The 24,605-nt window shown below is 38.6% G+C and overlaps 1 protein-coding gene across 2 annotated transcripts in view; it reads right to left on the reverse strand.

Moving 5' to 3' along the window:
* Window positions 1-24,605, reverse strand: part of ZFAND3 (zinc finger AN1-type containing 3) — a 330,031-nt gene that overhangs the window by 200,130 nt on the left and 105,296 nt on the right. For both annotated transcript variants that reach the window (XM_028120759.2, XM_028120760.2), the window contains exon 2: window positions 15,518-15,558. In XM_028120759.2, coding sequence (XP_027976560.1) covers window positions 15,518-15,558 — 41 coding nt within the window. The remainder of the gene's footprint in view (window positions 1-15,517; window positions 15,559-24,605) is intronic.

Consider the following 24,605-nt stretch of genomic DNA (forward strand, 5'->3'; position numbering starts at 1 on the left):
TTTGGTTGCACAGAACAAGGAATATTCACATTTTAAATCTTTAAAAAAAAAAAAAGAAAGAAAGAAAAAAAATTGTCTCCCTCTCCCTTAATCATGTTCAGGGCACAAAAAAAATAATAAATCACAATTTAAACCATTGAAAAAGGGTATCTTAGTACTTTATAATGTACACAAAGGAAGGGGGAAAAAACCTACTTTCATTTTTGAAAAATCCAATTACTTTTTCTCTAAGGCTGGTGCTCTTTTGTGTTGTACAGCAAAGGTCTCTAAGGAAGGACTTCTGTAAATGCAGACTGGGTCTTTGTTTTCTATTTTAAGGGAGGGGTCACACAAAAGACAAAAGCACTAACAATGTTAGGTGTTCACAAAATACTGAGTCATGGTAAATATCTTATAAATCAGAAGCGAAATAGCCTCCATTCAGTCACACTGAGCTCCAATAGGAAATACACAAAACTTGACCTTTACAATATACTTTGAAAAGGTTCTCTTGGTTGCTGTTTTTAAAAACAAGCTTGTTGTATACCTTTACATTCCCCTCCATTCTCTCACTCTGAATCTCTGCCCTGAACACCTGCATTTATTTCCATCTAAAACTTACACAAAGGCCCCAGTGTTTCAATGGACCCACGAAACAGACAAACCAAACCAGACCTCTGAGATACCAAAACATCACTCTGATATTAGGGTGAGGCTGGTTCTCTGAATTGATTTATGATGCAACTAGAGTCACCCACAAAATTTTAACAAGGGCTGATAACCAGTAGTGCCTCAAGTGTCCAGGTGCCCAACAAGCACTTAAGCAAGAGCTGTGCTTTTCTTAGGCTCAGAATATTAACACTGAAAAAGAAAAAAAGTCTGCTTAAAACGAAGTCAGGTATTTTATGTGACAACTATTAAAAAAAAAAGTGTTTTAGGCAAAACATTAAAGATTATACTGTTTGGCATGCCCAAGAGTAAATGATTACCACTGCTAATAAAATAAGACTATGTCAATGATATTTCAATGCAAAATTTCCCATTGTCCAAAATTATCTGCTTCACTTGCTAATTTTCTAGATGCTATGTAGTTTCATGAAGCCTCTCAACAGACAAAATATTAAGTATCTAGTACTACCATTACCTAAGATTTATTTTTTTTTAAAGATTTTGTTTATTTATTTGAGAGAGAGAGAATGAGAGAGAGAGAGCACGAGAGGGAAGAGGGTCAGATGGAGAAGCAGACTCCCTGCCAAGCAGGGAGCCCGACGCGGGACTCGATCCCGGGACTCCAGGATCATGACCTGAGCCGAAGGCAGTCGCTTAACCAACTGAGCCACCCAGGCGCCCATTACCTAAGATTTTAAATTGCTACGTAAGTTATAAGTGGCACCATCTCTATGTGCCACCCACTGTAGGTCAAAACATAAGACTTCAGTCATCCCTAAAGAAAAATGAATTTATTATTTTTGACTTTCCCCTCAGTAAAGACAAATTTTGACCTGAGGGGAAGCATACAAAGTTTTTTCTCTCCTCTTTTTTAGGTCCCTCCTTCAGGGCCTTTTAAGAATTTTGAGAGAATTTAGTCTGGGTTGTGATATCTTATACAACCAGACTACTTGATAGAAGGACACCATAAAAAAGGTCCATTCCCAAAGAGCATATACCTTGGTACATGAAACACTTTATCTTGGGTTGACCAAAAAAAGGCTATAATAGACTTTTTGTCACATTCAGGGGGATTTCTTTAAGGCGCCAGTTATGTAGAAAACATTTTAAGACATTTTAGTGATTCTTTAATTGCTATATGGGAATAAAATCTATTATGCAAGCCTCTTATTTGAGAAAATTTTTAGTATAAAAAATTGTAATCAATACATCTTAGAAGATATGTTTGACAAGGTTGCCAACTATACCAACTCTATTGAACAATAAATAAACCTAAGTAAATTTGCAAAATTTAATCAGCAAATGAATTAATAGAGAGTAACAGAAAAACACATATAATGTCTTAGAGTACCCACAAATAAAAGCATTACTGCCACTTTGTTATAGATTTTCTTCTCTAGTCCCATCTTCAAGATTACTAATACAGCATAGTTACACTGGAAGTAGAAGGGGAACTGAGGTTGAAAGACATAAAAAAATGAAAAAGCAAGCCACTTTACCCCTACCACACATCACTTTACTTTAAAACTCACTAATTCAGCAGACATTTGGAATAAGCACCAGTGTTTTAGATAGAAAAAAGGCTCTAAGATTCCTTCCAATCAGATATTCAATGATCACATTTCCTAGTATCACATGATTAATGGGAATTTACATTTCTAGACTTTCTAAAAAGTGTTAGAGAAGACTTAGGATGTACACTGAGTAACCAAATGGACACAGAAGAAATGAATAATCTAATTTAGCTTTTGATTGCCATTAGAAGTCTAGGACCTATGTTTAAAAACTTTTTGAAGGAGTCTTTCTGATATTAATTTTTGATTCAAGTATGGAAATTAACAGCCACTGGATCTTAAGCCATATGAGTCAACGTTATGGAAAGCTGGCAAATTCAGTGATTTCTGAGGATACTGAATATTTTCAAAGTTATCTGTCTTGGCCTGTTCAGCCACGGGTCAGAATAGTGTTAAGGAGAAGGTAGCAGCAAATTTAAGCCTTAATTATCTTTACTCAGGAAACTGAGCTTAAAATATTATCACATGGGGGTTAATCTTCAAAAAAGAGGGATGGGACATTTAATAATATTATGACCGTCTCTTCAAACCATCAATACCACTTGCCAGACTTTCATAGGACAGTGACAGTAATGTGTAGGATGAGTTTAATTTAGTCCAATTAAACTAGCTTCCTCTAGTACAGAGCTCATTTTTCCAGCAACAGCTTTTTGCAACAGGGCACACCTAGATACTTTTTAGTTGTTTCACAGAAATGTGTTCCTCTTGTTCTCTCTTGCTTATATAGGTTAATAAATGTTATAATGTTTCTAAAGCCATTATCAAGTCTTTATATAACTTTCTTCTTGGTGTCTTTATTTCAAAGCTTTTCAAAAAGTCCTATTTTCTCCTTCAAAATAAATGCTATAGAAAACAAGAAAACACAAGCAACTTCATGCTTTCCTTGTATAAATGTTCAGTTCGAGAGTTTACTGGATATATCAGCTAAAAACAGAAGTCTATTATCTATAGTGCAGATACAAATACAATACTGGAACCCACTTAGGAAGGGTGTCTCCCTGTAGAGTAAATAAGTAAACAGCCTATGAAGATCTATACAAAGGCATCTGTCCTTTAAATGTGGATGAAAGTGCTACTAAAATTCCAGAGTTTTAAGTCATTAATGGCTCAAAATTCTAATATCATCAGAAAATAAAATAACACCCACACACTTTGGCAAAACCTTATACTCTTCCTCATCATTTTCAAATACTGTTTGGGAGTTCTTTACTACTGAAAACTTGGCTTCATATATTAGAAAAATAAAGAGGCTTACATAGCTACAGTTTTATATATCCACACCTTCCTAAACATGAACAGTTCAAAATTCAGAAACTGTAGCAGGCACTGGATAATTACTCAGGAATTCAGAGAATTTTGCTAACACATGTCTTGATCATGAAGAAAAAAGTGGATACAAAATGACAAACTTTTACATTTTATTTAGTCTATGAGGAAATGTATAAAACCATTATTTTATGGAGGTAAATCTTTACCCTTCTTTCCCCAAAAAGTCCTGATCTTTAGTAATGACTCTTTATTTGTTAGTCAAAGAGTTAAAACCATCTCTTTTACTCCCAAATGAGTGTCAGTCCTCCTCAGAGGTGCCATGTTTTATTTAAAACATACTCTTTCTCAGTAACTTTCTTCTAATTGGCAAGGCAAAGCCAGGTCCCTAAAGCACATAGCTCGTTACATTCAGTTTGGATTACAAAAACACAGGATGAAACAAACTGCATCGAAATTTACAAATTAACAGCACAGGAGTATGGGACAGGGAGGCGGAATTAGATTGTAATATGGAACAAAACCCACAAGGAGGCTGGGGAACAAACCACTAGTGTCTCTATAATCTATACAAGGTTTCCAAATGAGCAAATATACAAGGCAAAGGACAGGCTTTTCCATAACTCAACCAAATTGCTAACTATGGATACAACAAAACCAGATATTTTTTTCCAACACTATTATGCACACATGTATGAGAGAATGGGAATACCAAGAAGGTTTAACAAATGAAACCTGCAGGCTGCACTATCTAAATATGAAACTCATCTTTGCTTTCACACTGACAATGTGCAAACAGCCCTGCAATTAAATCACACCTCCAAACATTTTTTAAAAAATCTTCTGAGAAGCTAAACATAGACTAAATTGGAAATGGTGCTTCACTATGCAGCACAGAGAGCAAGGTTAATGAGCTAAAAGTTACATGAACAAGACCAAGAAAGATGTTACAAAATGACGATCTCACCACCAAAATAGAAAATGCATTAGACAACCCCCCTTCCCGCCACAAAGGCACACCTTTTCCCAAATTAGATACTCTGTGAAGCTTCCAGCACTGTTTCTCTGATTTTCCCTGGAGATCTAGAGACAAACTGCAATTGAACTAAAAGAAAAGAGAACAGGAAAAGTGTATGCCCTTAACCTACACACAAATGCAAAACAATACTGCTGCTACCTCCTCACAGGGTCTTTACAGTAGGATCCCATCTAAACCTACTACCTTCACTCCTAACAAAATTTAACAGTCCGCAAAGATTATAATTAGCATCTAAATACCTAAAATCAAATCTCAGTTCCTTGCTTTAAAATTTATTTAATCTTGGTGGGGGCGGCGCCTGGGTGGCTCAGTCGGTTAAACGTCTGCCTTCAGCTCAGGCCATGATCTCAGGGTCCTCGAATTGAGCCCCACATTGGGCTCCCTGCTCAGCAGGGAGTCAGCTTCTTCTCCCTCTCCCTCTGCTCGAGCTCTCTCTCTCAAATAAACAATCTTTAAAAATAAATAAAATTTATTCAATTTTGGGGAAATTATTCAATCCATTTGAACAGCAGTTTCCTTATCTGTAATAACGATATACAAAATCACCAAAGTTGTGAGGATCAAATCACACAATATTGTGCAAAATGACTTTATAAAAGGGCTACAAAAACCTTACTATTGCAATTACTTCATCTCACGATTTTGCCACATTTTAAAAACAAATAGAACTGTGCCATTTCTCCATCCTATTTCACCAACAGTAATCCTTGTGCTACTTCCATTTTAAGTATCCTTTTTTTTTTAAGCATTCCCCTTTTAATATGTACCCTTGTTATTTTTCTTCAAACCAGAAGCCTTGAGTTAAAGTATCTTTCTCTTTTCTCTATCCAGTATTTAGTCTAAAAGTAAATTTAAGAAACTTAAACCTTTGGTAATAATTAAGATGATTAACATACAGTAAGTTCTACTTCACACACTAAGAACCAGCTGAGCAGTGGGGCTTCTAAATGATACAGTATTTTGTATTGTTAAAAATCATATTTAGGTAGTGCACCTGGTTAAGCGTCTGCCTTTGGCTCAGGTCATGATCTCAGGGTCAGGGGATCAAGTCCTGCATCAGGGAGCCTGCTTCTCCCTCTTCCTGCGCTCCCCCTGCTTGTGCTCTGTCAAATAATAAAATCTATTTTTTAAAAAAATCATATTTTAGGTATACATTAATGGCCTGCAAATAATGCCCTATCATTTTACCACCACCACTACAGCAGACTAAGGATTAAGTGCATGGAGGTTATAACCAGAAAGTATCAAAAAGCAGCCTCACCATAACCCTCTCACTCAAGGCCAAAGAGTCAGATTAAGAATTAACTCTAAGTATCTGTAGCATAGTGGAGACAAGAATAGTCTCATGGTGCTTTCCTGAGTCTATCTGATAGTTATCAATGTTCCTGCCACGCCTAAAAGGAGTCCATAAACCTTCCCGATCATTTAGTTTGCATACTCTACTGAGAACATGAAATATAGGCAATATGAGCAGTTAACTCTTATGCAGCTTTGTATGTCATCAAGGTTTGTTGCCTTCTTACATGAAGGGGCCAACCACATCTAACCAAGCAGATCTCAGAACTAGGGGTCTCTCCAAGCTTCTTTTGACAGAGGTATACCATCAGTATAAACTTTGAGCACATGTTTCTTACATGTTTGTTTTAAAAATCAATAATATATATAGGATAAAAGTATACAAGTAGAAATTCTAACATTTTCTCTCTATGCAATGGATAATCCTATGTACCTTATGAAGAACACAGCTTTAGACCAGCACGTGGACAGAAATAAAGTCAAATGACAGAGCCAACCTATCTTAAAAACCCAATAACTGGGGCACCTGGGTGGCTCAGTCAGTTAAGCTTCTGCTTTTGGCTCAGGTCATAATCCCAGGGTTCTGGGATTGAGCCCCCGCACTGGGCTCCCTGCTCGGCGGGGAGTCAGCTTCTCCCCCTCCCTCTGCTGTTCCCCCTGCTTGTACTCTCTCTCTCTCTCTCTCTCTCTCTCTGTGTCAAATAAATAAATAAAATCTTTAAAAAAAAAAACGAGTAAATTTCTTCCATTTCTCCTAAAATACTGACACATAGTGACAATTTTTCTATTCAAGGCCTAAAAGAAGCTACCTGTCTGCTACTTACAGAGCTGAGCATTTTGTTTCCCATTACAAATGCAACAATTATTTTGACATAATTTCCATGACAACATCATCTTCAACACACTGCTTCATTTATCTTGACTTGCATAATAATTAACCACACAATTTAAGAATGCTTATTAGTGAGACAGCAAACGGCTACAGACTAGGAGGTCAGAAAGGGCTGCCAGAGTTCAGCTTTGCTAATCAGTTAAGGACCTGCTGCCCTTTGTCTTGCTTTCATTTGAGAGCAAGGAAGCTGTATCACGGAAAATAGGGTTTCTAACACAGAAACAGTCTTAACATATTCAAACAAGTTTTTTAAAGAGAAAAGTTAAGGTTGCAACTGTGGTATAAAAAGAATGATTGAAAGAAACTTCTATGTCCATCAACAGGGGACTAGATCAATTGGGGCATGGTATAATGAAGGTGACCAATAATTTATCAACCAACTAGGACACTTTGAAGAGTACAAAGAGGTGTTATTAGTTTCACTGTCATAAACACTATCAACTGAGACTATTCCAGGTAAATCAGGATACTGATTATCACAGAATATTATAAACCGTTCAAATGAACTAGAGCAACATGTATCAACATGACTGGTTTCTAAAAACATTATTAAAAAAATACAAGTTATAGAATGACTAGGGCAACGTATCACTGAGCTGCCTGGGTGGCTCAGTCGGTTAAGCGTCTGCCTTTGGCTCGGGTTATGATCCCAGAGTCCTTGGATCGAGCCCCACATCGGGCTCCCTGCTCAGCAGGAAGCCTGCTTCTCCCTCTCCCTCTCCCACTCCCCCTGCTTGTGGTTCCCTCTCTCGCTGTGTCTCACTCTGTCAAATAAATAAAATCTTAAAAAAAAAAATTAAAGACCATGTGGGGAGGGGAAAATGTGGAACACCCTTGTATGAGTTTCCTCAACTGTGCCAGCCACGTTGTACATAGATATGCCATGTAAATATATAGATAATTTTGAACATTTTCTTTAAAAAAGAAGCCAGGAGAAAGACAAATACTGCATGATTTCATTTATATGTGGAATCTAGAAAGCAAAATAAACAGACAAAAAAGCAGAAAAAGAGCCATAAATACAAAGAACACACTGGTGGTTGCCAGAGGAAAGGGAGGGGTATGAGCAAAATGAGTGAAGGAAAGTGGGACATACAAGCTTACAGGTACAGAGTAAGTCACAGAGATGTGAGGTACTGCATAGAAAACACAATGATATTGTAATAGTATTGTATGGTGACAGATGATAGTTATACTTATGGTGAGCACAGCATAACATATAGACTGTGGAATTGTCTGTACTGCACACCTGAAATTAATGTAACACTGTGCGTCAACTATACTTGAATAAAAATAAAAATTATGTGTAGTCTAATTAAAAACAGGATACCACACATACTGCTTTGTAGTCTTGTCAATCAGCATTTAATTCATATCCCTATGTTATTTTTCAAAGGGAAAACAAAAATCCCAAACATGTTAAGAGCATAAATTAGGGAACTCTATTATTCAATAATAATTTGTGATTTAGGTAGAAAATTTGACAGCAATGAACAAGTTTGATAATTTCAAAGTGGATACAAAGTATGCAGCAATGAAGAAAATGAAATCCTGCTTGAATACTGGCCATTTCAAATACTTAAGGCCTCCCCAAAGTCCATTTTGAATTGAAAACAATAACTGTATGACAATATTGAGAAATAATAAAAGTGAACATGAAAGTACTATACAGAATAGTTTTCTCCCAGCTGACAAAAGCTAGTAACAGAAATATATTAATTATAACAATATTTTCGCTCCAAAGTATCAGTTTGCATAGGTACCTGAAAACAGAATCCTACAAAACTAAGTACCACCTAGCTCTAGAGTCACGTTAGAATGTGATGCTTATATGACATGTATCATTTTATTTATTGTAATATTCTTTACCAATGAGACACAAGCACAAATAACCACATGTAACAAAGATAAACTTAACCATCTTCTGACTAAGAAATAAATATATTTGAAAAGTTACACTGAAACTAATTTTCATGGGCGCCTGGACAGTTCGTCCATTAAGCATCTGCCTTCCTCTCAGGCCATGACTCCAGGGTCCTGGGATCCAGCCCCACATCTGCGTAGGGCTGCCACTCAGGGTGGGGAGGCTGCTTCTCCCTCTGCCTCTGCTGCTCCCCCTGCTGGTGTGTGTTCTCACTCGCTCGCTCACTCCCTCAAATAAATAATCTTTAAAAAAACCTAATTTTCAGAAAATTAAAAAACTGCACCATTAGCTTATAATTTAAGAAATGTTTATCTGTAGTTTTAATTCATCTTCAACTGACAAAAGATCTCTTATACTTTAGTTCTTCTATTCTTGTCCCTTTCTGTAAATCGACATAGTAATGCATCAGAAGTATTCCTTTTTTATTTTTTATTAACTGAAGTATAGTTGACACACAATGTTACACTAGTTTCAGGTGTAAAACACAGTGATTAGGCAAGTCTGTGTGTTATATCATTGACTGCATTCCCTATGCAGTCCCGTTCATCCTCACAACTTACTCATTTCATACCTGGAAGCCTGTACCTTCCACTCCCCTTTACCCATTTTGCCTGAACCCCTACTGCCTCCCCTCTGGCAACCACCAGTTGGTTCTTTGTATTTATGAGTCTGTTTCTGCTTTTTATTAAAAGTATTCCCTTTTAAGAGAACTAGTCTGTAATGTAAAAAAGCAGCAGCTTCTTATATTGCGAATAATTATCTTTCCTTATTTATCCCATCTTGTATGAATCATGAACTAGCATACATCTTAAGTGGAACAATATATTCAGTTCATGTCCACAGTTTAAATAAATTGCTTACTTCAAATTCTCAATGAAGTACTTTTGTCAGTCTATAAATAATAAACATTTTAGTGTCTCTCCACTCTCCACTGTCAGTTTTCAAAGGAAATTACTGAAAATTATTAAACATTAAATACATACAGGACCAACTGGTTCTTTTTACACTGAGCACATGTTAAGTCTCTCTTCTGATAAGCATCTATCATCAGTGCTACTCAGAGAACCTTCTGCCCCCTAGGACATATCTTCAGACTCACTCCCTCATAAAGTATAAAATGGCGTATACATTATAGCAACTTCCTAGTCACCACACTCCACTACAGTAAGCATGTCTAAGGGTGGTGGAGATAATGCCACACTGCTAAAGGAGTTACTTCAGTCAGTTCTTTAAAAATTTCTGCCTTCCCCACTTGTGATCATCCCATTTGGTGTTTCCCTCAACCATATTTTTATTTAGCAAAACCATTCTGTGAAAAGCACTGCTAATATGGTAATATAAGAGGTCTTTGTGAATGAGGTACTAAATGTCCCAAAATATCAAAGACCAGTTAGTATCTAAATTGGGTTTGCACTCAAACAGAAAATATTAATACCATAGCCAATATCATTTCTACCTTTGTAAAAGGCAAGACTACAGAGGCTATGCTTGACTTTTCATACGTGCTTTAACAGGGCAGCAATCAGGTTTATTAGTTCATGCTTTCACATAGAAAATCATATACTTCAAACTATTTAAGAGTTCAGAATAGACAAAGGTCACAAAAAATCCACTGGTTAATCCCTTGCCTAAAGACAGAAAAGAAATATGTTCTATTTTCCAAAGAAAATGGGATCCCAAATAACTCAATGACTTTCCAGTCAATTTCTGCAATTCATTGGTTTTCAAACCACCATGGTTTTAAATCATAACCCCGGTAATACATTATTTTCATTTATATATGTAACTCAAACAAAGGTTTCACAAAAACAGTACTTGCCCTTAATGTCTGCAATGCACTGATTATTTTCTATCCTGCTCAATTTTTTAAAATGCAATCATGGGGCCTCTGGGTGGCTCAGTCAGTTGAGCATCTGACTCTTGGTTTAGGCTCAAGTTATGATATCTTGGGTCGTGAGACAGAGCCTCATGTTGAGCTCTACACTCAGTGGGAAGCCTGCTTTAAGATTCTCTCTCTCTCCCTCTGCCCCCTCCCCACGTTCACACACTCTCTCTCGTGCACACGCGCTCTCTTACTTATAAAAAAAATAAATAAATCTTTTTTTAAAAGATGCCAAAAAATAAGTCTTTATTCACCATAACTATAAATACCATGTCATGAAATTTTGTGGCTTTCTATTATAGACACTTACTGATTCTTTTAGGAAAGTTATACAAACAATGTAAAAATATTTAATAAAAGAAAAAGACAGCATGAAAGAATATTATCAAGGGGGTAGAAAAGCTAACAGTGGACCAAAAAAGATGCTCAAATAGCTTTAAAAATTACAAAGACCTGTAGCAAGATGAACTGATGACTTTATGTTCAAGGATGCTTAAATACCATCCTTTTCAATGTTTAGACATTCTTTCTGTAACTTCAAATAAATTGCAAATCTGTTAAGTAGATTTTTATCCTTTAGAGGTAATATAAAAATAGTTAACACTCTCGGGCGCCTGGGTGGCTCAGTCGTTAAGCGTCTGCCTTCAGCTCAGGTCATGATCTCAGGGTCCTGGGATCGAGCCCCGCATCGGGCTCCCTCCTCGGGGGGAAGCCTGCTCTCCCTCTCCCACTCCCCCTGCTTGTGTTCTGCTCTCGCTATCTCTGTCTCTGCCAAATAAATAAATAAAATCTTAAAAAAAAAAAAGTTAACACTCTCAACTAGGAATGGTAATATATCAACTCAAAGGTGGGAGAATTCCTTATCCAAACTGCAGGTGTTTCTTGCTTCTGCTCACAGATAGTCTTTAAGAGAACATGTTTCCAAGAAAATACAGAGAATTGTGATTTAAGGAAAGAAAATACTAAACATGTAAAAGGGAGGTTGACAATTAAGTAGAAAAACAGCAAACACTTATGGGAATGGAAAAAATATATACTATAATAAAAATAACTTTTCCTGGTTTTTTTTTTAAGACCACATAATAACCTCAGATAAAGAGAATCCAGAAGAGCATTTTCAATCCACTGTACCTCAAATCATAACATTAGAGTGAATCATTTTTTGGTGACTCCCCAGAATACTTCATTTATTTATTTTTTTTACTTTTTTAAAATTTAAATTCAATTAATTAACACATAATGTATTATCAGTTTCAGAGGTAGAGGTCAGTGATTCATCACCCTTACATAATACCAAATGTTCATTATAACACATGCCCTCCTTAATGTCCATCACCCAGTTACCCCATCCCCCCACCCAACTCCCCTCCAGCAACCCTCAATTTGTTTCCTCTGATTAAGAGTCTCTTATGGTTTCTCTCCCTCTGTGATTTCTTCTTGTTTTATTTTTACCTCTCTTCCCCCTTGATCCTCTGTTTGTTTCTTAAGTTCCACATATGAGAATACTTCCTTTAAATATCCTTGTGATTCTGGCACAAGAAAATCTTGGATGATAAGGGTCTTCAGGTCAAAGGCACTTAAAGGTTAAGCAAGTAGCATATTGCACATGGCGGGGGCGGGGGGGAGACACACTTCCAATGGCCTAAAATGATTTCAGCCAAGCCAAACCAGGATTCAAGATGTCAAAAAACAAAAATGAAAATATCCTCCCATTTCAAAGAGAGGAATGTTGGTTAAGCTGCAAGCTGTTAGGAACAGCAAATCCAGCCAGGCTGGTATTCTACATTCATGCAAATGGCTGATACAGACAACAATATGGAGAAACACTATTATTTGGTATATAATTTACTGGGAAAATTAAAAATTCAGTGGTTTTTTAGTAAGTTTCACTGCCCATATACTCATTTCCTTTCTCCAACTTCAAACAGCCCAGGAATCTTTTATAAAGAAAAGGCAAAATAATCTGCAGTGATAGCAGTTACTGGGGCATATGCTCACCATTTGACAGAATATTTCATCAGAGGCAAACAGTTATCAAAGTTAGCTATAAACTAGCACCCACAGTTCCTCACCTAGTACTCTACTCTCCCAACAAGATTTTAAACATGTCTTTACTCATTTCAATTTTATGTAAATAAGCTACAACAAACTCACTTTTTCACCACATAGATTTATTCTGAAAAGCAATCTTGAAAAATACCTAACCTAATGGGACACAGCAGCTGTTTCTAAAGTGATTTTTCCATCTTTTAAAAGCACACTGTATACTTTATAGTATACTTTAAAGGAGTATTTAAAATCACAGTGGTGGGCGCCTGGGTGGCTCAGTCCTTAAGCGTCTGCCTTCAGCTCAGGTCATGATCCCAGGGTCCTGGGATCGAGCCCCGCATCGGGCTCCCTGCTCGCATCGGGCTCCCCGCTAGGGGGGGAAGCCTGCTTCTCCTTCTCCCACTCCCCCTGCTTGTGTTCCTGCTCTCCCTATCTCTCTCTCTGTTAAATAAATAAAAATCTTAAAAAAAAAAAAAAACTAATGATGTAATGTATGGTGATTAATATAACAATAAAAATTAAAAAAAAATAAACTAAAATCACAGTGGTTTTGGCCAAAATAATCTTCATGTTGTCCTACACATCTCATACCTAATGCTGCAACAGTGTATTTCTATACTCTATTTCCATACAGGAACAAAATCCACAAATATATCTGTAGAGTTCAATGACTTTTCCTGTGTATTTCAAAAAGAACCCCAGATGCTACTTCCACAAGCAGATGTTACTCGTCATTCCTTTCAAATGATGTTGAGGAAATTAAGAATATGGGGATGAAGATAAAGAGGGGAAAAGGAGTATTTTCTTTACACACTTGAAAATACCCTCTTAATATTTTTTAAAGCAAAAAGCAAAAATGACAAAGCTGTATAAAGAGTAAATGGACACAGATCACCAGAGAAACAATAAATAATTATTACTATAAAAAAATCAACCTACAACAAGTATAAAGAAATACAAAGACCACAGCTAAACTGTCTTCACTGGTAATTTTTTAAATTTTATATTTATTAGGGACACGAGACAGTTCTTTTGAGTATTTGATGTGAGCCCCTTAACTCAAAGGTGCCTGGCCTTCTCCTACAGCCACACTTTACTGAATTATAAGGGGAAGCTAGCTCCATGTGGAGACAGTCATCAATCTAATATACATTTTGTCTCATTGCTACTTTCATCTCTACTATAAAACTTAAACTCTCACCAGTAAGGAAGCGTTTCTTCATATCTGTAATTGTAGACATGCAGAGTAAAACAGCACAATACATTCATTTAATGGCAGACATACTGTTAAAAGTTGGAGAAAAACCAAACTTACCAATATTTTTTTCCTTTTAAAGACCTAAAGTATTTGACAAATTCCAAACTTTTAACAGATACAAACTGCCAACCTTCCCAACTCCCCCAACTCCCTCCCATCTATTCCCTAGTTTAGGCAAAAATGTCAAGGACTAAAGCCTAACTATGATTATTTTCTTGCCCAAATAGCATAATGAATAGTGAAATCTGACAAAGATTCTCTCCTTGACCAATCTCTAGCTAGGCTCTTCTGAGCCCTCTTCTCAACTAGGACTCAACCTTGACCTATAAAAACTACAGACTATTAACACAGATGGTTTCTTCTACCCCTTCCCCAATCATTAAAATATTTAAACAAACACTAACACATTTTCTAACAACTCAAGGCCCCATCCCTAGGATGACCTTAGCCCCTCTTAAAGTGCCTGCCTGAGAAAGCTCAAGGTTGCCAAAAGAATATAAAGTTTTTCTAGCTGTAACACCGGTCTGCAAGGCCTCCGACCACCCCCTCCTTAGACCATTTACTAAAAAGGATTTGCAACTGTGAATCCTTCCTCTGTCCCTTTGAGATGCATATGCATCTCCTACATCTCAGGAGTCCCTATTTCAAGGACATGAAAGCCATTATTTTAAAAGGTCACCATCAGGAATGGTAGGGCCTCAGTCTCTCAGTCTCAGTAGAAGGACAGAATCCTAACTTCCAGGACAGTCAGCTAGTAGCCACAACCAACCTATTCATCATTTACACTGACAAGCCCTTCATAATTTTTTTACTTCCCTGACTCTACTGAGCCAAGCTAGCATCCCTCTCTACTCCCTCATTCTCCATTTAAAATACCCAGTTACCTCTGCAGAAACTGAAGTTGTGTTCAGTTCAAACTTAACTCTTCCCTATGGCTATAAATTGCTGATTAAAATCTGTCCTTAGCACTTGAACTAGTGTCCAGCTTTATTTTTGACAAAATGAACAGAAAAGGAAGGTTAAACATATCTCAGTAAAGACTTAGTTATTTTATATGAAATCATTAGACATAAAATTCTTTTTAAAAAATGAAGGTTTAAGTTCATGAAGGAGTCATAATTTAAGGAGTCAACCAATCAGCAGTTGGGGGCTGGAAAAGGCCCTTGGCAAACATCAAGCCCAAGCACTTCATGTTATAAATGATGACTCTAAGGTCCAAAGAGATTATGTGATTTACCCAAGGTGATTTCAATAAGGGACTGGATTCTAGAGCTAATTCAACATGATTCTCCTTCCTGACTCCTCCATGAAAATATCCTTTCTCTTGTATTCTCACTGGTAAAAACAATATTCACTACTAATATTTCAAGTCAAGATCAGAGATGAATGTTATTACCCTATTACAACACAAGTTTTTACAGTTCCACTATATCCCCACAACTGTACACTATGTAAAGTTTGTTGGGTGCAAGTACACAGACCATTTCATTTCACTCAGGGAAGGCTGTTTCAATAGTCCTAGGCAAATATATGAAGCATCTTGGTAAGGAGAAACTACTTTCACACACAAGCAAAGAAAACAAAACCCCATGCATAAACACAAAGGAAGGCCAAATAATTTAGATCGTCTTAAAAACAATCAAAAGAAGAAAAAAATAAAATAAATAAAAAACCCTTTTCTGCACTTACCAGCAAAGCATTTGGAACAGAGGTTCATAGTCTTGCTGGACCTGGGGCAAAAAAAAAAGAAAAAAAAGAAAGAAGAGCTAAAAATTCAGTATTACTCTAATGAAAACATAAAGATGTTTGAAATGTAAGTAAGAATCTCCTAGCCAGGCAACTGAACTAATTAACTAGGGCTAAGTCCCTAATCAGCCACCCTCTCCCACAAGGAAATGAAAACAAAACAACAAAAAACAAACACACACTTTGTTATCAGTATGTTAACAAATGGTTTACTTTTTGTGATTAGCAAATTCAGATATAATGTAGCAGGAAGTTCAGAATTACTCTAACATGCCCAGAAGATGACACAGGAGTCATTCTGTCCCACAAGATTACCACACTCCCTCTGTTCACACTGGAACATATACCACAATCACTACAGACAATGAAAATTTTGTCTGTAAAGGAGTAAAACTTTCTACTCAGATACACACTCATGTATCTCCATAACGTTATTTGAATTTTTATCTCATCTTCTTTCACTTCACTCTAGTCCTATTTTCAGATCCTGGTCACATCATGACCCTGTTGTTTAAAATTCTTTCTTCAGAGGTTCCCAAATTATTTTTCATGTCTTTTCATCTGTTAATAATAGCTACAGTTCACTGAATACTAACTTTGATGGGCACTTAACATACATTATCTTATTAATCTTCCCACTATCCGTGAGATGGGTATTACCATATTGCTTTGCTTCTAAAATGCACTTTAAAAAAAAAATCACATTAAAATTTCTACAACCAGGTAACATCATATGATTGGTTACAAATGATGACTAAATTAATGAGGAAATGTTCCTACCACCTCCTCCTAGGTGTTATTAAATTGAGGGATCTTAGGAAATCAAGGGCAGTCTTATCTCCATTTGACAGGCAAGCAGTTCGCCCAAGGTCACAGAGCTGGGGAACTGCAGTGGAAATGCATGACCTTGGCCAAAGACCATCCTTTTATTATTATTGTTATTATTATTATTAACATATAATGTATTATTTGTTTCAGAGGTACAGGTCTGTGATTCATCAGTCTTACACAATTCACAGCACTCACCATAGCACATACCCTCCCCAGTGTCCATCACCCAGCCACCCCATCTCTCCCACCCCCCACCACTCCAGCAATCCTCAGTTTGTTTCCTGAGATTAAGAGTCTCTTATGGTTTGTTTCCCTCTCTGTTTTCATCTTGTTTCATTTTCCCCTCCCTCCCCCTATGATCCTCTGTCTTGTTTCTCAAATTCCTCATATCAGTGAGATCACATGATATTTGTCTTTCTCTGACTTATTTCACTTAGCATAACACCCTCTAGTTCCATCCATGTTGTTGCAAATGGCAAGATTTCATTCTTTTTGATGGCTGCATAATATTCCAGTGTGTGTGTGTGTCTGTGTGTGTGTGTATACACACACACATCTTCTTTATCCATTCATCTGTTGATGGACATCATGGCTCTTCCCATGGTTTGGCTATTGTGGACATTGCTGCTATAAACACTGGGGTGCACTTGCCCCTTCAGAACACTACATTTGTATCTTAGGGGTAAATACCCAGTAGGCAAAGGCCATCCTGTGTTCACAGCATAACACAGCACCTTGCACTACAAAGCAGCCCAGGCACAACATGGTGGGCAATCAATAACTTTTCTATTAAGTTCTTCTCATTGCTGTTTCCCTTCCTGATCCTCTCCCAAGTGGACTCAATCCTAGAGCTTTCTTCCCCAAACCTCCTAGAATACTCTGTGTTAGATAAGCTGACCTATTTATAGCCTCATTCCTCAGCAACTCCCCTCCTTGTCTTTGCCCAGAGGTGCTCCTATATAGAATAAGCCAACTTTCTTCTGCTCTCCCTAGTAAATTCTACAATTAATGAAAGCCTCCCTCAGGAGTATTCCCTGATGGCTATGGTTGTTTTCCAATGTACTGGAACCCAAGACCTAATGGCAAATAACTGTCATAGTGACAAAATTGGGGAGGGGAATAGGAGGTGGGGGCCCACTGCTTCTCTTTCCCCAAAAGAGATGCTATGTTAACAGGTGAATCTCTTTAAGGATTCTGCTTAATACAAAGACATCAAAGGCAGTAAGGAAATTCTGAGTATCAATATATGAATAAAAATTAATAAAGAGACGAAAAGATGTTATTGTAATAGTGGAATCTAACTTTTATTACATGGCTAGTATGTGGTAAGCATACCAGATGCCTTCAACCCCATTTTACCAAATGAGGAAAGCTTCCAGGGGGTACATAATTTGTCAAAGATTACACAGCAAGTAAGTGGATGAACCTGGTCTGCTAACTCCAAAACCTGTGTTCTTTCCCCCATGCTATAGTAGGGCCTCTGCCCCCAATACAGAAGCTGAAGGGTACACATAAATCCTGAGTCAGCACTCTAGTAATTTAGGAAAATGGTCCCATAAGTACAGATTTAATGTACGGTAATCAAGTAAGCTCCCTGAGAAAGCAAAGCCTTTCATCAGGAGGAAGCCCAATACCTGCCCTCCCCTCCAAATATATATACACACAGGGAAGCAACCTCAGGCTGCCAGTTATTTCAGTTCCAACTGAAAGAGAACTGAGGATGAAGGAATTTCCTTGTTACTAGAAATACCCCCCACCCCGGGAAAGCAAGCCTCTTCCAGATGTGGTCCCTATCTTTTGTCCATGCAGTAGCACAGAGAGCAACAGGTAACTTGTTATCACTTCTGATGCTTCCCATTGTCCAGCAGGAATTATGCAAAGCATCAGAGAACCAATGAGGGCAGTTCAGCACCAAGTGTGCAGTTTTACCATCTGTGTTTCACAAAGCTGGTAAGAAAAAAAATGGCAAAATAGGCTTTTTCTCTGCATCCCCTTTTCTCCCTTCAGATAATTTAAAATACCCACTATACCTAAATCTTACTGACATCCATTCCACTTTCTGAATAGGAATTTCCCAGCAATGTGCTTATCCATCAGGTTATGAAAAAAATAATACAGCTACTGATATTATTAATCAAAACAGAGATGTATGAAATCTAAAATAAGCCAGCTTTTGGCTACAGAAATAATGGCCACTGGTAATGCCAACTTGGATCACACAGTTCAGTAACACAACTTGAAAGAACTGGCAGATGCTTCTGAGATCTTCTCTCCTTTCTCATGTTCAACATGTAAAACTTGAAGCTAACCACGGGCATACAACTACTGATTGCCCATAGAAAGGAGTCTTGCAGTCTTGAAACAGACAATAGAGTTCTCTATGTGACAGCAAACATGAAAGGTAAATAGGATTCTCCTATGTTCCACTGCTCCAAAGAAACTGCTCTTATAGAGATCTCCAAAGGCTACCATGTTTCTAAAACCAAGGACTAGTAGCTTGAATAATGGCCATCCAAAGAGATCAAAATCCTAATCCCTGGAATTTGTTAATCCCTGGAATTTATCTTATCTGGAAAACAAGGTCTTTGCAGACAAATTAAAGATTTTGAGTTTACCCTGTATTATCCAGGGGAGCCTAAATGATACCACAAGTGTTTCTGAGAAAGGGCACAGAGAGTTTGGAGAGATGCACAGAAAAGAAGGTGATATCAAAACGGAGGTAAGGACTGTAGGAATGTGGTCCAAACCCGGGAATGCTGGGACAGCTAGCAGAAGTCAGAAGAAGCAAGGAATGGATTCTCCCCCTAGAACCCCACAGAGAGAAGGCAGCCCTACCAAATTTTGGACTTCCAGCCTCCAGAACTTTAAAAGCATAAATCTCTGTTGTTTTAAGTCATCCAATTTGTGGAAATTTGTTACAGCAGCCTCACAAAACAAATACACAAGAGTTGGGTCTCTGATCTCCTCTCACTCCCTCCCCCACTCAACTGCATTCATCCAGATGCATCCCTCTTAAAACTCTCTTTACTTTGTCTTCTTCTTGTTCAGATTCTAGATCAAATTTACCTCCCAACCCTAGTTTTTCTCACCTAACTGCTCTCTTTTGGCCACCTTTGCTGGTTCTTCCTCCACAGTCAAGACCTTTATCTGGAAATCCCAGGGCTCAGTCCTCATTACCTCCGCCTCTCCCTGGCTTTAAATATTGTATCTATACACTAAAGACTCATAAATATTCACCCTCATCCCAAACCTCTTCAACTTGCTCCAAACTCACATATTTAACTGCCTATTTGACAACTCAATATGCAGCTCAGAGTCAACATTTCAAACTGGAACTTACAATACTCCCAAACGTGCCTGATGCATCTTGTCCACCTTTATAAATGGTAACACCTTCTTTCCAGTTGCTTAAGTCAAAATCCTAGAAACCAACTTTGATCTCTCTCTTTCCTATAGTCTCTCATACACAATACTCAGCAAAATCCAATGCATCTAATTCCAAACAGACCTCAAATCTATCTACTCTCCTTTGTCAATGCTTCCACTCTGGCCACCGTTACCTCACACTTGGGCCACTGTAAATGACTTTTTACTGGTCTCCCCTTTCCCACTCTTGACCACTTATCATGATTTTCCACAAAGCAATGAGGAATCTTTTAAAACTAAATTAGATCGTGCTGGGGTGCCTGGGTGGCTCAGTCGGTTAAGCGTCTGCCTTCGGCTTGGGTCATGATCCTGGGATCGAGCCCTGCATCTGGGCTCCCTGCTCAGCATGGGACCCAGCTTCTCCCTCTCTCTCTGCCTCTGCCCTTCCCCCTGCTCATGCTCACTCTCTCACTTGCTCTTTTAAAAATAATAAAAAATAAGTTATTTTTATTTCTTGCTTAATGCCATCCAACAATTTCCTATTGCATTTAATACAAAATTCAAACATCTTTCCAAAACCATGAAGTTCCCTCATGGTCTCACTCTGCCTACCTCCCCTCTTCTTTCTTACCATTTTGCTCCCCTCATTTACTACATTCCAACCACACTGGCCTTTTTTCTTTTCCTAGAATGTGCTGCAGAGCTCTTGCCCATGCTGTTTCCTCTACCCTTACATCACAGTAAGAATAGCTCTTTCTTGGGCGCCTGGGTGGCTCAGTTGGCTAAGCGACTGCCTTCGGCTCAGGTCATGATCCTGGAGTCCCAGGATAGAGTCCCGCATCGGGCTCCCTGCTCAGTGGGGGGGTCTGCTTCTCCCTCTGACCCTCTTCTCTCTCGTGCTCTCTGTCTCTCATTCTCTCTCTCTCGAATAAATAAAATCTTAAAAAAAAAAAAAAGAATAGCTCTTTCTTGTCACTCAGGTCCTGGTTGAAACCCCCTCAGTAGGCTTTACCTTGACCATCCAAATTAAATCAGTCCCTCTTCCTGTTTTCTTTTAGCAAATGACCCTCTTGGTCACTCTTCTTTGGTACTTAATAGGCACCCAATATTTGTTAAATGGAGAAATGAATCCCTTTCTCCTAAAGGTATAAAACATAAAAACCTAAGTAGATTTCAAAAATGTGTTTTGTAAAAGTCGTTCAAACACCATCTGGAAGAAAGGGCATCCACAATTCCCGTAACTGCCAACCTGTCATTTCTCAGGAACTCTATCGTACTGTATTACCTACAACTGGTAGATAATGCCATCCTGTGTACCCAGTCATGACCTGTCACTGAGGAGATAACACATGGCAGACACTTCCAGAAGTTTCTTTCCAATGAAATGGAGTTGGAAAGAAACCAGCTTAAATTTTTCTCTCCTTTCAATGAATAATGTTTAATGATATTTTCTAGTTTTGAGAACACATAACCCTGTACAGAATTTAGAAAAAGAACATAAGCATTTAAGCGAAAACCAAAAATCACTGATAATCCAACCCCCCAAAATGAGAACTGTTAATATTCTGAAATAATTCCTTCTTATCCTGTGAATAGATACACATAGTTAAGAATTTATTATATTTAACAGTGTTGGTAAAGTTGTGTAGTATGTTCACAAGTGTGCATTGTGCTTTATGACATATATACATTACATATTTTCTTTTGCACAGATCACATATTTCATTTTTAAAAGTTTAGTAAAAATATGTAAATTTTTCATTTTATATTTACTTAATATTTCCCAAGAATATTTAAGTATTCTTGAAAAACATGTTTGTTCCTCTATAACAGTCTAGTACATAATATATCTAGTCACTCGCTGTTAGATGTTCAATCTTTGCCCCAGATTTTTTCTATTATAAATATTCCTATAATGACCATTTTAAGACATAAATCTTTGAACAACTTTCATTAAGATTGATTCTGAGGAGAATTACTAGATGAAAAAGTATGATTTGGGTAAGTTTTCCCAATAAACTCTTACCAACATTAAGTATTATTACTTTCAAATCTTTGCTTGATGGGAGAAATGGTTATCTTACTTTAATCATTTGTTTTCTTCTGAAATAAAAATTTCCCAATTTTGAAGGATATTAATTTTTTTAATGAAGGATAAATTAACTTCCAACTAATTCATCTGGGGGAATTAATATTCCTGATTTCTGAAAATTCTAGAAACATTTTACTTATAATATTTTCTTTACATCCGTAAAACACTACTATCTCTTCCCACCCAGGAAAACACACACATGCCAGGTTCCCCCCACAAAATATTTTTAATATAAATATGGAAATAAGAAAAACACAGCACCATATCAATGTTCCTCAACAATACTTTTTTTGGTCCAAAAATGAGGAAAAAACTGAGATACAAAAATATTTAAGACACAAAAGTAAAACAACAGTACCAGTCAAAGCCCTTCCAGTACTATGGTCCCTAAACTTCTCTAAGTTAGGCAAGGATCAATAAAACTAAAAGAATTTAGACTACAAAGAGGTTTCCTCTTTTTTTTTTTTTTTTAAGATTTTATTTATTTGACAGAGAGAGACACACTGAGAGAGGGAACACAAGCAGGGGGAGAGGCAGAGGGAGAAGCAGCCTTTCCACCAAGCAGGGAGTCCGATGTGGGGCTCAATCCCAGGACCCGGGGATCATGACCCAAGCTGAAGGCAGACACTTAACAACTGAGCCACCGAGGCGCCCCTAAGCTTTTTTTTTTTTTTTTAAGTAATCTCTACACCCAACATGGGCCTCAAACTCATGACCCTAAGAGCAAGAGTCACACGCTCCACCAAATGAACCAGCCAGGTGCCCCAATGGGGTTTCGTTCTTAATGAAGAAAACTCATCTGTAAAAACCAACTAGTCACATGTCCTAGCTCAATCTTCTTTAATAACATAAAGGAAGGAGAAGGAAGAGAGGAGAGAGTAAGAGACACTGGGGAGGCAAGGGAAGGAGAGGGAGGTGAAGGAAGAGAAGGAAAAATCAAATCACAATGCCTCCTCCATTCTAAAAATCATTCCAGTTGCCTAGAAGATTAGATGATTAAAGACTAGTAACAATCTGTGTGCCACCTCATACACTTACAGCCAGAAAGTCTAACTTCCTACAACAGCTAGGAAGCAAGAAACAGCTCTACTAAATCTTCACTCTTTGCTCACCCCAGGCAAACAAGAAAAAGGCCAGTTAAAATAGATGACATCCTAGCTGGCAATGACAAAGGAGGCTTTCAACAGTGCATTCAGCCTGTCTGAACTGTTACACATCACTCTAAATCATTCAATGTCTGCAAAGTTTTCTTTCTAAGGGAATATTACAAAGGAAAAGATGGAGTTCTTAATAAGGGGACTAGTTTCTAGAATGTACCAACACATGCCAAAAAAAAATTGAATGTAGCAACATGGGTCTTACTACTTTAAAAGATAATTTCAATTTAACAACTTAGATTCCAGGTGGGGTACTGTAACAAACAGTGTCTTAACATTTTATACCAAATTCAAGGACAGCAAGAACACAACACACACCTCTAGTTTTAGGTTTTTGAAGTCCCCACAACTAAAAGATATATAGATGTAAAACAAGTCACCTTATCATCTGTGTCCCTGTACACATTACTAAGATCTCAGTCTAGCACTATCTAACAATTAAAACAAGATGAGCCATGGTCATCAATAAACTAGTAAAAAGGGGGGGGGGGCAGAGCAAGATGGCAGAGGAGTAGGAGACCTGGATTTCGTCTGGTCTCAGGAATTCAGCTGAATAGCGATCAAACCATTCTGAACACCTACGAACTCAACAGGAGACCAAGAAGAGAGTAGCAACAACTCTCTGAACAGAGAAGCGACCACTTACTGGAAGGTAGGACGTGCGGAGAAGTGAATCCGAGGCGATATTCGGGAGGAAGACGGCGGGGGAGGGGGCCTCCGTCGGCCGCTTCTGGCAAGTGATAGAGCCGCGGAGCACAAAATCGGACCTTTCAGAAGCCGGCTCCGCTGAGGGACGTCGCTCCAGTGGCTAAGCGGGGGGGGGGGGGGGGGGTTGTGTGTGTGTGGGTGTGGAACCCTCGCGGGACAGTGGGGTCTCAGGACCCTCAGGGTCACAGAAAGACCGGGGGTGCCTGAGTGCAACAGAGCTCCCAGGTATTGGAGAGGGGAAGCCAGCTGCAGAGACGGAGCCGAGGCGCGGGCTCTCAGCTCGGGTTGCCATAAACTGGGATCCGCGGCCCAGTCGGGCCACTGCTCCTCCAGCAGGGACCCAACAAGCGGCAGAGCTGGGGAGACTCCCATTCCTCCCCGGGGAGGAGCGGCGCGGGAGCGCACCACAGGGATCTGCTGGGTTTGGCGACTCCACACGGGGTCGGGTGCCAGAGATACACATGCTCGGTCACAGGCCGGGTGAGCACAAAGTGTGGCCGGAGACCAGGGAGACGGGAGTGACTGCTTTTCTCTGTGGGCGCACTGAGGAGCGGGGCCCCGAGTTCTCGGCTCCTCCGGGTAGAGATTTGGAGGCCACCATTTTCACCCTTTTCACCCTGGTGCTCCAAAGCTGTACCGAGAGCTTGCAGGGAACAAAAGCTCCTGAGAACAAACCCGAGCAGATTGCTCGGACCGACAAGGGCGGGGCAGTTCCGCCTCCGGCCAAGACATTTGCGAACCACGGCAGCAGGCCCCTCCCCCAGAAGATCAGCACAAACAGCCAGCAAGCCAAGACCAAGTTTAGCGATCAAGGAGAACCGGAGAACTCCAGCGCTAGGGGAATACTGCACATAGAATTCATGGCTTTTTTTTTACC

Source organism: Eumetopias jubatus, unplaced genomic scaffold (assembly GCF_037043125.1).
Source record: "Eumetopias jubatus isolate StellerSeaLion01/CBP00866 unplaced genomic scaffold, mEumJub1_p1.0 scaffold_6, whole genome shotgun sequence".
Taxonomy (NCBI): Eukaryota; Metazoa; Chordata; class Mammalia; order Carnivora; family Otariidae; genus Eumetopias; species Eumetopias jubatus.